The following is a 19,382-nucleotide window of genomic DNA, read 5'->3' on the forward strand; positions in this document are numbered from 1 at the left end:
TCGATATGCTAGAGCATGCAGTTCATATGGTGATTTTGTAGGGAGACATGGCCATCTCTCTTACAAACTGTTAAATCAAGGTTACACCAGAGCAAGACTTGTCTCTACATTCAAACGCTTTTTTGGCAGGTATCGCAAGCTGGTAGATAAATACAATATCTCTCTTCGACAAATGATCACTGATGGCATCTGTGACATGGGACCTTAGTTAGTGACCACTACCTATCTGACTTATAGATTGATACATGGCCGGTGCCATATGTGGGGCAGGATGCGCTTACCATTTTCGAAACACCTGACATCACTTCTTGGTCTTCTGGCCAGAGATCCATATGTCTTTCTTTCATGAATATGACTTTGTTTGTGTACCGTCTATTTACTGTCTGTTCTGTGCTGTTTTGTGTCTATGTTTACAACTATTGTCTTAGGAATTCTGACATACTGTCATTGGAGTATGTATCCGTATGATTGCGATTATTTTTCTAATAATTGCACCAGTAATTTGTAACAGAGAGCAAGAGTTTGGGCATATTTATCCAAAGAGGGAAAAAGCAGATTGAAACATGAACTACGTCTTGTTAAAATGAAGGACTATAATCAAATCTGAAATGTAGCAGAAGACATGTGAGAATAGTTAAGTCTTTTTCTGTACATTTGGCCATCTAGAAACATCTTTGAATTTGGGATTTTTCCACAACCTAATCCAAAATTAAAATCTTTGCATGAGATTAATAAGATTGTGTGACTTCAGATTTTCTCCATTAAATAATGTCTTAAATTTACAATGTGCATGGCTGGCTGCTGCTCTGTATTATCAAGCTAAGATCACAAACAACTGCTCTGCCAGTGTTTATCTGCCAATGCGTACGCACATATACATCTGCAACCCTTTTACATGTTTACATGTTTGCACACTGATCACAGCCGTCTTTCAAAGTTTTATTCTGATAAATGTATTCGTGAAGTAAGCAGATTCAAGTTTCGTTATTGTTACTCTTTAGTGCAGTGATTGTAAGTGAGAGCCGATCCCTAACAACCAAGGTCACATAATTTGAAACTGTCTCCATCTCACGCACAAGGTAGCTGCAATATGTGGCCTCCTTGGTCGTTTGGCCCGTTTCGACTACGATGTAAACTTGTACTTTTTCAACCGGGTGTTGATTAATGTGTTTCACGCTAGATCCAAGATCCATGGCTATAAATAAAGTTTACAATTTTGTCATCCATTTACAAAGCACAAGGTGCAATTACACTATCGGGTGAAGTTGACCGCCATACAGTTGCTCAAAGAGAATGGCAATCACTGTCAAGGGCATACCACTTTATGGCACACATAGAAAATAGTCAGTTCACTCTACGTACGTTGGAGAGAACATGTTGCAAAAAAAACTCTGCGTTGAAGGACTTACAATAATTGTAGGCGTGTACAGAAATATGTTTTGAAGCTTGAATTGTCCAGAGCTTAGTTTATTCAACCGCTGGTGCACTTGCCCGTTGGATGGGAAGCATGTTGATTGTACTTGCCCGAACGCAAAATTCACTAGCCACGGGCGTCAGTGATAGGAATTTTTGAGCCCTGTACTGGCTAAATGAATTGCAAGTATTTATTATTAATTAAATCAAGCAGACTGTGGTTTGGTGTAGTTTTCAAAATGTTACAACATGCTTATCTTGTGCCGTATGACTTCATATGCGGCTATCACAGAGGGCAACAACATGTCAAGTGTACAAAAGCAGCTGTCATCGATATGGAGATTAGCCAATCACAAGTTTGGATTTACGCTATGTTTTCATTCATGCCCAAATTTTGCAATTAGTTTGGGTTTTTTGCTAATGAGTGTTTCCACCATCAGACAATGAGTGTTCCTTCAGTGATCCTTCATTCAAGCTGTAGGATCGATGACCCAAAAAAGTGGCAGAAAACTACCACCAGAAAAAAATAGGTGGCAGATTGACAGGTTTTGATGGCAAATGCCACCATTGCCACCGATTATTTCGAACACTGTTCTCTCAGCGTATAGTAACTGGGTTTTGCCACTCTAACCAACGGGTGCGGTTCCCCACAATCTACACAACTGTCTGCCTGAGCATATTGCCTCAAGTTTGGAATCACCTCATCTCTAACTCAACAGTCTCTGAAGTTTATTCCTTCAGTTTACTTTGCTTTGAAATTTATATTCCCACTGATTTGGGGAAGTCTACAATAACCTGCAGAGTTCAATACATGTATTACACACAGTCAACCGTTCTTTGGTGAACCATGATACACTTATAGTCAACATTTTAGCATGTTTTGCTTTGCATTTATGAAATTGGTTGTACAAACAAATGCTGTAACTATCCTCGTTATATATACATATACCACGTTTTATCAGCTAATCTTGCTATGCCATCCTGAGACAGAACTCAGACTGTTAATTAATGACTTGGGCTATGGTCCCAGGATGGAGACCGACTCAGAATTATTGTAAGTCTGGTTTTAGTATGTATCCAAACGGATATGTAATCTTTAAATGTTTCACTTGTTGTGACTCATAGTACAAAGTGGGAATGAAATATGTTTTCGCAGAATAACTCTGATTATATGTTGAGAAATTAGGGGTTTCACTCACTTTTGGAACAGGGGCCAAAAAATTAACATAGGTGGCCAACCAAATAAGCATTCCTGTAGAGAAAAGAGTGGGTGTGGTAATACTATGACACTTGAAGAGCAAGTACTGTTATGATTTATATCAGTGTTTATCACTATTCCCATAAAAAAGTATATACATCAATTCTTTAAATAAGGTGATTTGCTGCTATACTTATACTTTTACAATTATTTCTTGTTTCCAGTATACTACCGTCCAAGTGTTGGGCCATGTTCCTGCAAGTTATATTATGATGGTCAAGAAGACCTGCTGTTTAACTTGAATAATAAGGACATCATACATTACAGTCTTTTACTGCTGTATCTGCATTCAATGGTGGAAAGTAGAAATCCCTTGGCATCCTTCCATAGGTGAGTATTCAAGTGACCGTGAGAGACTATTACAGTTGCAGCTGATGCACATTTATAAACAATCATGGTGTTGAATTGACCCTTCATGACCCCAACTAGAGTTTCTGAAGATCGCCCTCTATCTTTCTTAAGGCCCTCTGACACAAAGGTCAGGAAACTTCTTGGTAAAACAATTAAAAGGTTAAAGATTAAATTACACCTACGCAGACACGTTTTCTTCCACTGTCTTAGAGCAAGTAGACATGCCACGTGGATTTCACAAACACTCAGCCAAAAGTAGGACTGTAGGTGCAACGATGTAAGTTGATTTCCTTTTATGACTTTCCGATTATTTAGAGGACCATTCTGAATGCAGTGCTTAGATATTTTAGTAGAATTTAGTTCTTTTATTCCGTTTTTTTGAAATTGATTTACCTCGACTCTTCGGTATAGACAATGAATGACCTTGTATTTTAATCTCTTTATTTACCCAGTTTTCACCGCTTCTTGAATAAACCTATCCTAAACTAAAGCAACTGAGGAGGGTGGCTATTTCTTGGAGTGGCTGGCACTTAGCGGATACAAAAGTGACTGGACTCCACCACAGTGAAAAATCGTCGCAAGTGAAAAATTGCTGAAAACCAGGGAAACATTGGACAACACACTGGCTCGAGTGCACAGCGGACACTGGCATATAGGCTATGCAAGGTAGGCCAACTGTATACACATATACAGCCAACTACAACTGACTCAAAGAAACTATCATGGATAAAAAGCAAGTCGAAGGAGCTGAACAACCAGCCCACACAGAATCTCAAAATGAAAATCAAGGAGATATTTCTAAGGCAGAAAATACCACGAAAATACCACAGAACAAACAAAAGAAGGGCGGTTCCCAGTGGGACAGCCACTGCTGAAGGCGGATCTGCTGCCAGAACTGAAGGGCGCCCTCTACAGGACAGTAGAAAAAACGAAAGACACTGCTCTGTGCTACCTTGAACACTGAAAAAGCCCTGTCAAGCATTTGGAACCAAACAAGGGGAGTTCTCATCGACCTCAGGGGGATGCAAGACCCAAAACAAAGCAAAATTGATACAGCAGAGACACTGTCCAAGGAATATGAACAAACCTTGAACAAACTTCAGAGACTTTATCAACAAGACAAGACCCCAGATGGTAAGGAGCAAGCAGAATTAAGGGAAATAAGCTTCAATAGGAACATTGAACAAGCGAATGAATACATCAACAATGCAAAGACAAGGAAAGCTGAACATAGCGCCCTCAACTAACCATCCGAACGAGGATCCTCATTAAGCAGCTTGTCTAATTCAAACAGAACTAGATCATCGACGTCATCCAAGGCAAACGCATTAAAGGCATAAGGCAAGGCACGCTTTGCAACAAGAGAGGCAGAGTATATGAAGACAGTAGCTCACCATAAAGCAAAAATCAAAGTCATCGAAGCTGAAATGAAAGCAGAAAGGAAAGGATAGATGCAGAAACCCTCCAGAAAGTAGCCAAAGAAAGTTCCACACCAGTACAGACACTTACAACACCAGACAAGCATCAAACGACCATGTATCACGATAAATTGCAATGAAAGAAGAATTGAAGCATGATCCATTACTAGCACTGAACTTTACCGAGTTCATACCCAAAGCACAAAACAAAGACTTAGAATCATCCCCTCTACTGATACAACCAGGACAGGGAACACCAACAGAATCAGATGAGACAGTCACACCTACTTCAAATCAACAGACACCTTCAACGAGCAACAATAACAACATGCAACCTCTGACGGAGATAGCCCAAATGATGGCCCGCCAACATTTACCACTACAACAACCAATAACATTTGGAGGCGACCCAACCATGTACATGTCATGGAAAAGATCAATTGAAGCCACTGTAACAACAGCCTGCATAGAGACACCTGAGAAACTAGATTTCCTGCATAAATACACACAGGGAGATCCGCAGAAAATCGTCGAAGACCATCTACAACGATATGTAGACGACCCAGACGAGTCATATAGAGAGGCTTGGATAGAACTAGAAGACAGATTCGGCAACCCTGCAATCATTGCCGCAGTAATCCTGGAAGGATTGAAGTCCTTCCCGAAAGTTAAACCAGACGAAAGCAAAAAGCTACTCGAACTATCAGACTTATGTTCTAACACAGAGGCACACATGAGAAAACTTCCTGACCTCTCATCCCTCAATACACCACAGGGACTCAAGCCCGTCATGGAGAAGTTACCAAGATTCGTCCTCAACAAGTGGAGAGATAACGTGGCATCATACAAACGACGCCACAAAACATTTCCTCCATTCAAGTTCTTCACAGACTTCCTGAAAGACACAGTGAAAGCAGCATGCGATCCTGATATTCCAAGACCAGACGACACACCCCTGGAACAAGTAAGTCAAAATCCAGTCAACAAACGAAGACTAGAGCGCGTGTACACGCAACGAAATCATCAAACGATGAAAAACAATGTCTCTTCCACGAGGCTACAGGACATGACCTGAAAGATTGCAAGGCATTTGCAAAACAACCTGTTGCTGACAGAATTGAACCGCGTAAGAAGAAAGGCTTGTGCTTTAAATGCACTGAGAAACATCTCGCCAAAGACTGCACATCAACGATTGAATGCGCTATATGCAAGAGCAAGAAACACATCACCTGTCTCCACGCTACACCCGGTGACAGGTCTAAGGAGAAAACAACTGAAGCTTAACCAGACGATAAAGAAAAGGAAACCCAAGAAGCTACAACAAAATGCACCAGACTCACGAAATGCCCAGCCGGACGTTCGTGTGGGAAGATAGTCCTCGCAAAGGTGTATACACAAGACCGACCAGCAGACTACATAGGAACTTACGTAGTCCTAGACGACCAGTCCAACGCCTGTATGGGTGACAGCCACCTCTTCGACGCACTGAAGACACACGGCCCAGACCTTGAATACGAACTGTAAACACGCAGCGGCAAAGGAGAACTCAGAAAGGGACGATGTAGCAACCGCGTCATCATAGAATCACGTGACAGAAAGAAAATTCTCTCTTCCCGTCGTGCTATAAAACGACAACTTACCGAGCGACAAGAAGGAAATACCCACACCAGACATTTGCAAGGCCTTCAAACATCTGAAGCCCATCATCGATTACATTCCAGAACCGAAAAAGAACGTTGGAATTCACCTCCTCATCGGCAGAAACTGCCCAGAACCACTGAAAGTCAGAGAAACAAGGAACGGACCTTTAAACTTGCTTTAGGCTCAACGCACCGACCTAGGGTGGACAATTTCAGGCGAACTGTGCCTAGAGACAGCAAGAGGTGTAATCCGCACTTCAGTACACCCTACGACTGCAACCCTCAACGGCTATGATGAATCAGCATTCGAATGTACTCATCACATCCACATAAAAGACATAATAGGCCCGACACCCGTCAACTTCGGCACCACTGTCTTCAAGCGGACACCTTACGATGAACAAAAGGCACCCTCCATTGAAGACAAGCAATTCCTGGACATCATGCAACGAGAAGTCCATGTAAATGAGGAAGGCAATCTAGAACTTCCTCTTCCCTTCAGGCAAGACCCGAAGAAATTACCGAACAACCGACAATCAGCCCTGAACCGATTCTACAATCTACAGAATCTGATAAGTTTCAGCATAAACCACAAATGATGGAAGAATACTTTCAGTTTATGAAGAAAATAATGGAACGTGACCACGCAAGTCCCATTCCAGAAGACGAAATAGATGCCGACAACGCATGGTACCTACCACACTTCGGCATCTACCATCCAAAAAAAAAGCAGATCAGAGTAGTATTCGACTCCAGTGCACAGTACAACAGAGTCTCCTTGAAAGACGCATTGCATCAGGGACCTGACCAAATAAACAGCCTCCTCGGGATCCTGCTACAATTCAGACGCGAGCAGACAGCAGTAATGGGCGACGTAGAACAAATGTTTCACAGCTTCCAAGTCAACAAAGAACACAGAGAGTATCTGGGCTTATTTTGGTTCAAAGACAACGACCCCACGAAACCAGTAATTCAGTACAGAATGAACGTACACCTGTTCGGCAATGTCTCCTCACCAGCCACTGCTACCTTCGGGCTGAGAAAGATCGCTGAAGATGCGTACCTACGTATGGAGAAGACGTGAAAGAGTTCATCTACAAGAACTTTTACGTCAACGACGGACTAACCTCAGCACCAGATGCACAAAAAGCTAGTAGTCTCATCAATAGAATAAGAGACTTACTAGCGACCAGAAATGTTAACTTCCACAAGATCGTTTCTATTGACGAAGAAGTCATGACAGCACTTCCAAACGAAGTACGAGCCAAAGATCTACAGAGTTTGGATTTCAACCAAGACACCTTACCGACACAGAGATCATTAGGGGTCAAGTGGTCTCTAGAGGCAGACGCATTCACATTCGAAGTAGACTTGAAGGAGAAGCCATTCTCACGGCGGGGAGTACTGGCGATCATTAACTCAATATACAATCCACTTGGTATACTCGTACCAGTTTCCATAGAAGGAAAACTTGTACTACGAGGCCTCATGACAGAAACTAAAGGACACAACTCATCAAACCTTGGATGGGATGAAACATTACCAGAGAAATACTTGCCCAGATGGACACGCTGGTGCAACAACCTCAACTACATCAAAAAGGTACAGCTACGGCGATGCTACACTCCACCCACCTTTGGACCCATCAAGAAAACTGAGTGTCACATTTTCTCTGACGCCAGCAATGAAGCCATAGGTGCTGTAGCGTACTTGCGGTTGACCAACCATAAAGACAATGTCAACGTATCATTCATACTTGGCAAAGCAAAGGTAAACCCGACTCATGCAGTCTCCATACCTCGCCTAGAACTGTGTGCAGCCGTCCTAGCGACAGAACTCGCACAGAAGATCACATCAGAAATCGGCCTGAACATCGACAATGTCATATATCACATGGACAGCGAAATCGTCCTTGGATATATAAACAACAGCTCAAAACGTTTCCACGTATACGTAGCAAACAGAGTAGAAAAGATACACAACATCTCATCACCACACCAGTGGCGACATGTGTCTACACACGAAAATCCAGCTGACATCGCATCACGCAGTATACCAGCCCCAAAACTCAACTCAACTATCTGGCTATCAGGACCAGCATTCCTGTGGCAGCGAGACGAGCAAGACAAAGACAACCATGAAGAAACAGAACATGAATACACAGTAAGTGACGAAGACCCTGAGGTCCGCAAACAACTTGCTGTCCTCAGCACATCAACGAAGGAAGCAGTAGGTGCTTTCGATTTGAACTATTCTCATCATGGAGATCCTTGAAGAGACGTATTGCCAACTTAATAGGAAAATTCAGGCATAGAAAATCACCAGAAAAGACAGACAAAAAAGAAAAAGAGAAGTCTCCAGAAGAACTGAAAATTGAGATGATGGCACAAGCAGAAACCATCATCCTACGCTCAGTACAAAAAAGTGTGTTTCATAAAGAATATGAGATACTATCTGCAGCAAAGTCAGCAGGCACTGACAACAACAAACTACAGAAACAGAACCCCATCAGCCGGATGAACCCATTCATCGATGAAAAAGGACTCATCTGCGTTGGAGGAAGACTTCGCCAATCTGACCTCGACCTCTGCGGCCGACACCCCATCATCCTCCCACAGGACGACCACATTTCACGACTTATCATCGATCATGTACATCGACAAGTACAACATCAAGGCAGACAACTCACCCTGTCGAACGTCAGAGCTAATGGCTATTGGATCATGGGTGTACATGACATGGTAAGAAGTATACTACACAAATGTGCGATATGTAGAAGACTGAGAGCAAAACCACTCACTCAACTCATGGCCGACCTACCGTCGGACAGAACAGAGAAAACCCCACCATTCACCAACGTCGGCATGGACGTATTCGGCCCCTGGGCTATAGCTTCCCGCAAAACCAGAGCCGGTACATCTGAAGCAAAGAGATGGGCAGTTATCTTTGTCTGTCTCTACACTACAGCAGTACACATAGAAATAATAGACTCCATGGACACTTCATCCTTCATCAACGCCCTACTTCGCTTCATAGCTATACGCGGCAACATCAAGAAACTCAGATGTGACCAGGGCACCAACTTCATCGGCGCAAAGAATGATCTTCAGGCAGCAGCCAAAGAGCTGGATCAAGACTGCATCAAGAAATTCCTTACAACAAGAGACTGTGAGTGGATTTTCAACCCACCTCATGCATCCCACTTCGGCGGTATATGGGAACGACAAATGGTAACATCAGATGCGTTCTTGACTCCATGCAATATCAAATAGGCAAGCATCAATACACACATGACTTGCTGACAACTCTCAACTCTCAAGGCGCAACGATGTAAGTTGATTTCCTTTTATGACTTTCCGATTATTTAGAGGACCATTCTGAATGCAGTGCTTAGATATTTTAGTAGAATTTAGTTCTTTTATTCCATTTACTTTTGAACTTGATTTACCTCGACTCTTCGGTATAGACAATGAATGACCTTGTATATCTTTATTTACCCAGTTTTCACCGCTTCCTGAATAAACCTATCCTGAACTAAAGCAACTGAGGGTGGCTATTTCTTGGAGTGGTTTGCACTTAGCGGATACAAAAGTAACTGGACTCTGCCACAATCATGGTGTTTCTGGTATGTCTTCAGTGCCCATTGGGTATGTAAATCTGTACATGCATACCAGTGTGATATTATAGGATCAGTTGGCATCTGTCGTTTGTATGTTGGGCTTTATGTCCACTGTACAGGCTTGCAGGGCTTTATAATGGACTTTTTATTATACTTTAGATAAAAAAGAATAGGAAAGTGCAGTTCATACACTGAGCAAACATATTAACAGAATCATGAAACACTGTCCCCGTTCATGATCTTGTATTATTGTTTCACAAAACATTCTCAGAAAAAAATCTGTGTGGCTGTTTGGTAGTTTTTAGCAACTAAGCACTAAAGTCTATAGATACTATTGGGATGGGTATCCGTACGGCGTCCAGTCTGTATCTATGTATGTATGTCCATTTGTGAGGATGTCCGTCCGATATTTTGAGAACCGTAGTATTGGTATTTCTTGTGTAGATGCAAAATATGCTTATGAGAAACTATCTGTTTTCCGTTTTTTATGTTGTTGAAAATATTGAAATTAGCCCAAGAAAGCCGTTTTTTGGTAATAAAATCTTCATAACTGCTGGTCAGACAGCTGTAACATTTGGTATACACTGTGTAGAAATATGCAAATAATAAGTATTTTTAACACACTTTTTGTCATTTTTGGTGAGAGACAGATGGCAAAGACACTATAGGCATAGATGGCAGTTTGCTATGCTGGCTATTGGTGAATGTCTTTGTATATAGAGGGTCTGTAAGAATGAGTAAACTTGAAACAGTTCTTCTGCCACGAGAATACACTTGTATTGCCAAAGGACCTCTGTGCTCACTATATCTGGTATTATGCTATGTGTGTCCTCCATACCATCGACGTCTACAGTAGCTTAAGAGACATTGGCCCCATGTTTCTTATTAATATTAATGATTTTGCACCATTATTTCACAGAACATACTCTGAAAGACTTGCAGGGCTTTCCGGTTCTGAAGCATTACCATTGCATAAGTTCCGTTTGACATGGAATGCGTTTGCACGACTTCTGCACTTGAAGTACAGAAATTTGCGAGAAATTTGCGAGAAATGGACACTTTCTCGCTGTATTGCGAGAAGTAAGCGAGAATACACACTTTCTCGCGATCAAGCTGCGAGAACTGTGCTTTCTCGCATGCATCTGCGAGAAATTGAATTCTCGCAATCAATCAGCGAGAACTATGTTTTCTTGCTCTGCATCTGCGAGAAATTGTGAAATTTTTGTGAAATGCTTACACAGAAGAATACAATTTCTCGCAGATGCAGAGCGAGAAAACAAATTTCTCGCTGATTGATTGCGAGAATTCAGTTTCTCGCAGATGCTGAGCGAGAAAACACAGTTCTCGCCAGCTGATTGCGAGAAAATTAAATTCTCGCTAAGTTATTGCGAGAAAGTTATGTATTCTCGCTTACTTCTCACAAAAAGCAAGAAAGTGTCCATTTCGCGCAAATTTCTCGCAGATTCTTTACTAGTGCACGACTTCTGGACTTGAAGTACGAAGACAGTTTCAAATGTGACACCTGTGGATTACAGCCACCTGTAGTAATCTGCGATGGTACAACTATAGGCCTCAATAAGAAACTACTGGAACCAATACCAGATACAGAAAGAGAATCAAGCCACCATGATCACCCAGTAGACAATGGTACCAAACATTCTGATCGTGTGTTTATTCCAAACCCGAAGATCAGAAAACTTCTCCTTCAGTATAGTAGTACAACCCACCCTACTGAGAAGCCATTTTCCTGTGAGGAGTACAAAACAATGATTCAGCTAATGAAGAAAAATGATCATCTGCATTCGCTGACAAGATTTATAGATCTGATTAGTGATCAAGGCAGGAATCTGATTGCACCGAGAGAGTTTTCGCCATTTCTTCAAGACTTGTCAAAGAACTCACCCACAAGTGCCATCCTTCAATTGCCTGAACAATCGAAAGCAAAACAGTACATCAAAGAAGTAATACATGGACTTGACATATTCAGTAGTGAAAATCAAAGGAAACTTGAAATCATTCAGCAAGATGCTCCGGTCATCTTTGATTTCTTATCAGGTTATGGCCGAACAGCTTATGGTGTTCCGAGAGAGGTACGACACCTTCTCAGAGATGTATTGCTGAGAGCTAGGAACTCCTATGCATTTAGCAATAACAGAACAGAAGACAACATTGATTATCCAGCCCCTCAAGAAGATCCCATAGCCTGCTTTCCATGTCTTCCAAAGCATCGTGGGTAAGTTTGTGTTTTGGAAGTCTGAGTTTCTTTTAACAGAATGATGATGTTCTCCCAAGAAATATTGCCAGAGTAACAGTTAATTACCATAATAATTTGCATATTAATTTACATAAGTTAACCTATGACCTGTGAAGGTGGATCATACCATCATTGTGCATCTTGAAAATAAGCAAATGTTTTGTTCTGTTTTCTACCCATTAAAATGTACTGAATCAACAGCATTTTACTAAGTCTTTTTGTGCCCTAATAGGATTGCATTGACATAAAAGGGGAGCTTTGGTAACATGACTGGGACCTCTGGTAAAATTTGCTTTGGTACTGTCCCCACCATTAACACTGATCATACCTAGTGCCATAATTTGTTCATGCATGGCAAGAAATGCAGCATTGATGACAATTACTCCCTGTTTCAATACCTAAGACCAAGTTGTACATTATGATTTAGGCTCCACAGCTGAATTATGGTTCCTTTGGTTCTGTGCCAAAACATGATAGCACCATTATGATAACTTTTGAAAAGTAATCATAAATAATATACATATATTTACAGTACCACATGGCATCAACACTTATTTTTTTTCATTAATTATAGAAAGCCGGTGTACTCACTTGACAGAACAAGTGACAGACATAGAAGAGGTGAGGATGCATGTAAGAAGCTGTCAAATAAACACCCAACTTTGTCACCAGGAATATTCACCATGCATTGTATGCATGGTGTATGCTATGGTTTCCAGGCAATGAGGCAAGTGGAGTCACCAGAAATTCCGTTCAACATACTGACAACAAGGTTTACCAAAGCTCCTGAGATTGTCATCTATGATAATTCTTGTCGGTTGCATCAGTATTGTCTAAATAGGTAAGAAAACATTCCTTGACACTAGTCCTCTGTCTTCTGTTGATGAAAATCTGTTGGCAATTTTTCTATGCATTAAATGCAGTTTCTTTTTCAAATCCCAAAGGCATGATAAAATGGCCAAGTATGAAACATACAGGTCTTTCAGGTTGACCGTTAACACTTGCATGTTCATTACACACATTTTCTTCAAAAGTACGCACAGAATGTGTTGATAAGCCAGACATTAAAGTGCCGACTGGTTAAAGAACAATACCGAACAGAACAACAATACAAACATGAAAGTCTATGTGGTCTTCTCAAAGAGGTATCTCAATATTGCAAGAAAAACATACCAGGTGTTATATGGTCTTGGCAGCAACGGATCACTAATTGTCAGAACACAGGGAGCCAGTTTATGACTTCTTTCGCATAAACAGAATGGCAATTGACTGCACACACACACACACACACATACACAAATTGACCACCCACACACAATGATTAAATGAGTCGGCACCGTTAATGTCTGGCTTAACAACAAAATCTGTGTATACTTCAAAAGAACACGTGCGATGAACATGCAAGTGGCGCGGTCAACCTAAAAGACCTGTATCAACACAGCTCACAGCTGATCAGCCAGTATTGTTGTTCTTTAAACAGTGTTCAAGACCAGACTCGTTTGTCTGCAACAACAATGGTTTTTACACAATCACAGGCTATACTGAAAGCAAAATATTTTACCTTGCTGAACCTTGATCAACATACTGAAAAAATTTCCTAAAGTTATGACGAATAGAGCTTTAAAGGCCCTGTCCCTAAGAATAAACAAGTGTACTATACATTGATGACCATGTTACAGCAACATTGTGATATTTTACTGTCATGTTTTTCGATTACCATGCCCAAGTTAAGTGTCATTTTATTAAAAGTTTATATTTGACATAAGAATCAGTATGTCAGAGCTACATGTAGGTGGCTGCATTGTCCATAGGTCATTAGTCTATCTTAACACATGACGAAAATGTTTATCAAGCATTTGCATGTCTCAATGTATTACATGTTAAATTTGAAATGCAGTTATTCCAAGAATTTTATTTTTCCACCACAGAGAACCCAGATATTTCATGAACACAACTTTCCTGGTGGATCGTCTACATTGGAAAAACCATACGGGGTTTTGAAATAATCCAGACCTGCGATGACTGCAACTTTGATGAAAATTTGTGCAGAGTGTGTTGCCCGATGCAGGGAGAGCTAGACGCTGACACTGCTCATTGCATTCTATGTCAAATTTCACCGCAGTTGCCATCCCATTGTTATTTTGAACTTCTTAGTCTACATCGTGGGACACCCGGTCTGTTACAGCCAAAGCTTTGGTAAAGGATATTTGACATACCGGTACTATGAGGAAGTGTCAATTTATTTGTGTATGAACAAATACAAGTTTCATTTCTGTAATGATATTGTTGTAGTCTCGTGATTGTCACATAGTCTGTACACAGAATTTCCTGTAACATTTAGTTCTAGCAAGGCTGCCGTCCAATAAAGAATATATCTGTGGAACTCCGTCGTTGTCGACTGTCAATAACTCCTCCCCAGACGTCACATAATATATTATATTATATTATGTATTATCTAACATAACTATAAAAGTCCGTACGCAAGTATTTTTTGCAAATTTGGTGACTTTTCAGCCGTGTTTTGAGTAATATGAAAATGCCAGAAACGGAGTCTACCCTCGTGACCTTGTCCCGACTGCCAAGAGTGGCGGGATTTGACTGTGAAGGTGAAGTGGAGACTCTTCAACAAAGGTGGGAGCATTGGCTTCAGGAATTTGAACTGTTTGTAGCAGCGTCTGGTGTTTCAAATATGCTCAGAAGCGTGCCTTACTTCTACACATGGCTGGAACTGGCATCAGAGACATTATTTGCACTAAATCTGCCGATGAAACTGGTGACGTCAATAACTGTCCAAAGTTGATAGAGAGATCGCATCTTACTCTACATCAGTGACAAAGTGCTGAAAAGCAAGTTGTATCGTGAAAACGACTTGAACACTACTAAACTGCTACTTCCTCCGTCCTATCATGATAAAGATGCACTAGTTCTGGTGTCCAGTACTCACTCTGCAAATGCAGTCAACGTCGGTGGCAAACGTACGCATACTAAAGGCAAAATGGCAGACTTGATCTGTTTCCATTGTGGAAAGAGAGGTCATGTGCAACGTGAATGTCGAGCCAGTACTGGCAGTAGTACTCGCAAAGCCGAGCATAAATCCGACCGGTGTTTCCGATGTCACAAGCCGGAACACAGGGCTGCGGACTGTCGTGCTAATTAAGTGGGAAGACTGTCCCTCCAAAGACAGTGATAATAGCAGCAGTCGAGGCCGTGGTGCTAGCCCCAGTACACGTGGGTGTTGACGTGGCAGTAGTGCAGGTGGTCGCGGTAAACACAAAGTAGCTCAGACGACTGATGCAAACGCCAATGATAGCCATACAGACATCGAGAGTGCCGATGAGAAAGCATACCATGCTTTCAATGCTGCTTTCCGTGCTTCAAGTGGAAACGATCTTACCGATGAAGGTATTCAAAATGAGAATCAACACGTGCCAGTTATCATCGACAGTGGTGCTACGTGCAATCTCATTGGTGAAAAACAATTTCGCAAACTTGCTGAAAAGCGTGGTGTGAAAGTTAGAAATTGCAATAACAAAGTGTTTACTAATGGTGGGTGATTATGGTTTTGCTATAATCATTGTTAACGACCAGGCCGCTATGAACGCCTCGTTGCCCCGCCATGGCAGTACATGCAGAACCTCGGATTTCGGCCAAACACTTGTCTCCATGCCATTCCTTTGCGTTAATGAGTGATTATGGCTTTGCTATAATCATTGTTAACGTCTGGAGGGACACGGGGAAAAGGGTTTAGACCTTGCCATGTATGGGTCACCATGCGTCACTACTCCTACTACTTGCTGGATGCACTTGAGACGTAACCTTATCTACCAACCGCCTTCAAATTTACCGTTATCTAAACAACTTGCGTCACCCTTGCCACGTCATTATCCATGCGCATATCAGTGTGATCAAAGCTACAGATCGCCCATTTCAACTTCTGCCACGCTCAAGTTCACACCACAAAATTCCCACCCACCCTCCACTTGGAAAAAAAAAAGGCTCGCTGCAGGCTAGCAGCTCACAATAAAAGATAGTGTATGCCTCTATATCGCTAAATTTACATAATAAAGTTCCAGGGGGTACTGTCATGGGTCTGCTGCGGGCGACTGGTAGCACGTTGCCTGATGCATGCTACGGATAGCCCGGTACTGCCATCCAGGCCGCTATGACGCCTCGTTGCCCCCCGCCTTGGCAGTACATGCATAACCTCGGATTTCGGCCAAACACTTGTCTCCATGTCGTTCCTTTGCGTTAATTCTAGTAAATTGTTAGAAATAGTGGGGAAATATGCATAAAATGTCGAAGCACCTACTAAAAAGAAGTGTATTGCTGATTTCATAGTGATCAAAGCTGATCAGCCGATTTTACTGAGTCGTAGTACTTCTGTGACATGCTGTGAGTTGGAAATGTAAACCTTTGCACAATGAATTCAGTTTCTGCTGATAATCCTTCGCCAATTCTTGGAGAATTGAGGAGAATATATCCTGAAGTATTCACAGGGTTGGGTAAGTTAAAAGGCTACCAGCCCCATTTGCATATTGATGAGAATATCAAACCCATAGTCCAGTACCGGCGAATTCCTTTCAACCGCAGTGCTAAAGTTGTTGAAAAACTTAAAGAACTTGAAAAACTGGGAGTGATAGAAAAGGTTTCAGGTCCGACCTCTTGGGTCAACCCTCTTGTAACACTTTTAACACTTTCACTGCGTAATTATTTTTTTATACATGCACTCCTGTGCGTAGTTTTCTATGGATATATGGCCTTATAAATTGATTTACATGCATGAGTTGTATCTTTGTAACTATACGAGTATTCGGGACAATTTTTTCAGTGAGTATTGCAATATGACAGAGCATCATAAAAATGAACAAAATGTCACGTGACTCATCTGGAAGGTCACGTGACAATGGCGGCCATATTGGATTTGACACAAAAAATTAAAACAATGTTGTTGTTTTTTGTTATTTCAATATATAAATGTATTTTTTTCAGCGTAACACTTAAAAAATTACTACTTACATTATATTAACTCAAATTAAGCAGGGGAACACATACTCTAAAACATATTCAACATAAAGGAGGTAAATATGCATATTTGTTACAAGTTCATCTTCGAACAACAGGTATCATCTGACATTCAAAAGAGACATATATTATATAGCGCATATGCTTATATACTTGTAGCTAGTCCGATGTGTAATTGTCAATGATAGATTTATGTCGTACAACATCCACAGGATACCCATCGACATTTGTGACGTCGGTCACGGACACGGTAGCACTTTTCACTCAGCATGCTCAGCTGGCCTACCTTTCTGTCTTGCTTGCAATCTCCGTCCTTGCTCAACTGGTTCGGGAACATATTCAAGTTCGGTATTAGAGTTATTATTTGAAATTTGACTTCCGCTAACTCTGCCGAGTTCAGTTTCACGATCTGTGACAATTCCACTATCACTGTCTAGAAAAACACGCTCAAGGGCTTAGTCAGTGTTAAAAAGTGCCCGCGTCGCCATTTTTAAATACCCCTGACAGAAAAATAACAACTGATCACACGATCCTTACAAATTACGGCGGAGAAATGAGTGAGTATAGCGGCATTTGTTTACAAATTTGGCGCGCATGCTCATTTAGATTTTGACCTCTACCTCGTACGCGACACTAGGCTTGAGGAAATAGTCAACAAACATGATGTAGATCAGACAAAGCCAACGTACCGGTATATCGAACGCATATAAACGCGTACGTTCTTGGCGCGTTTACGCGCCTCCCGCAGTCTGGCCGTTGGCGCAGAATGCGCCTCCCGCGGTGAAAGTGTTAAAGCGTGATGGAGATGATGTTAGACTATGTCTTGACATGAGAAAAGCAAATCAGGCCATTGTAAGGAAAAGACACCCTGCTCCCACCATGGATGAAACGCTAGAAGAAATTTCAGGGGCCAAAGTTTTCTGCAAGCTTGATATGAATATGGCCTTTCATTAAATTGAACTCTATGAAAGTAGCAGGGATATTACAACTTTCTCAGGGCCAAACTCATTGTATCACTACAGGCGTTTAGGTTTTGGTGTGAACATGGTGACTGAAAAATTTCAAAATTTAATTAGCCAGGTCTTAAAAGGTTGTGAAGCTGCCCATAACATACATGATGATATTAGGATAGTAGCTGAGAATTATGAGAAGCTATATGCCAGAGTGGAGAAAGTGGTCAAGCGATTTAGTGAGCATGGTTTAACGTTGAACTTTACAAAGTGTAACATAGGAGACAGTATGATATTCATGGGTTACTTGATGACAGCCCAGGGTATGAAACTTACTGATGAGAAAGTCAAATCTATAGTAGAAGCTCGAACGCCAACTGACAAATCAGAATTGAGATGTTTCTTAGGGCTAGCCCAATTTTGCTCAAGGTATGTTGATAAGTTTGCTACAGTGACTAGCCCACTGTGGGATTTGACTCGCAAGGATGTGAAGTGGGAATGGCTTCCCAAGCATGAGCAGGTATTCAACCTCATCAAACATAAGTTGACCACAAGTCCGTTCAAGGCTTATTTCAAGCAGGGCGCTAAAACTCGAGTCACTTCTGATGCGTCCCCCGTTGGTGTTGGAGCAATCATCGAACAAATGCAAAGTACCTGTAGATGGACAACCGCTGTCAACAACATACCCCAAATGAATTAAATATATTATGGACGGACTACGCGGTCACATATTTCAATTATGCAGGTAAGCTCATAATAAATACAGTTGAGTTGAAATTTAGTGTATTTGAAAAAAAAAATTGTCATTCTAACAGGTTGTCATTACTGATGTCTCCAGGTTTATTTATTCATTGGTTGCAATTTGCGGTTGTTGGATCATGAATGTGTCTGTATTTGTTGTTTCTCAGATAACTCTTTCATGGGTCCTCAGCGTCATTATTTTTTTCATCAGGGCAACAATTTGAATGCAATGATGTTCCAGTATTCATCATCATTTGCGAAAAAGTCAAGACTACATTTCATTTACTAAAATGTTTTAATTTCATTTGGTTTTTGTGTAGCTCTTTGTACTGTGTATCATGCACTTCTGGTACATTTTTGCATGTACTTGGACCATTGAGTTAAAAAAAAGAACTGAAAGTAGCATTAGACTACTGGAACACTGTCTGTCAACATTTGTATTTTTTGTAGTTGATATTATTGAGATTGAATTATTTTTTGAATCATATTTTCTTTCTTCTTTCTATCATTTTTAGGGTATGGAAAACTGAGCAACAGAACAGGCAGCTCTCTAGATCACTAGATCTCTAGAGCAGGACATTTTAAGTGTGAAGTTGCAAACAGGATCAGTAGTGTGTGAGGACTGACATTTCATAAATATGAGTTTGGACTCAAAAGAAAAGCTGAAGTCGTGATTTTTCTATTATATTTATTAAATATCTAGTCTACTTTAAATT

General features: G+C 41.1%; 1 protein-coding gene across 1 annotated transcript; it reads left to right on the top strand.

Annotated features, from left to right (window-relative positions):
* Nucleotides 1-2,815: 2,815 nt before the first annotated feature.
* LOC139129157 (uncharacterized) lies at nucleotides 2,816-13,954 on the top strand. The gene is made up of 5 exons (XM_070694804.1): nucleotides 2,816-3,001; nucleotides 10,619-10,699; nucleotides 11,174-11,932; nucleotides 12,528-12,794; nucleotides 13,882-13,954. The coding sequence occupies exons 1-5, from the start codon at nucleotides 2,964-2,966 to the stop codon at nucleotides 13,952-13,954; spliced, it is 1,218 nt and encodes a 405-aa protein (XP_070550905.1). The 5' UTR covers nucleotides 2,816-2,963.
* Nucleotides 13,955-19,382: the final 5,428 nt, after the last annotated feature.

The sequence above is a fragment of the Ptychodera flava genome, unplaced genomic scaffold, assembly GCF_041260155.1.
Source record: "Ptychodera flava strain L36383 unplaced genomic scaffold, AS_Pfla_20210202 Scaffold_95__1_contigs__length_380228_pilon, whole genome shotgun sequence".
NCBI lineage: Eukaryota > Metazoa > Hemichordata > Enteropneusta > Ptychoderidae > Ptychodera > Ptychodera flava.

What these genes read in the sequence shown, in the direction of transcription:
- LOC139129157 (XM_070694804.1), top strand. Translation starts at nt 2,964, where the DNA reads ATGGTGGAAAGTAGAAATCCCTTGGCATCCTTCCATAG. An exon ending in CCCTTGGCATCCTTCCATAG is followed by an intron (nt 3,002 to 10,618) that starts GTGAGTATTCAA and finishes ATTATTTCACAG; the next exon opens with AACATACTCTGAAAGACTTG. An exon ending in TGTCTTCCAAAGCATCGTGG is followed by an intron (nt 11,933 to 12,527) that starts GTAAGTTTGTGT and finishes CATTAATTATAG; the next exon opens with AAAGCCGGTGTACTCACTTG.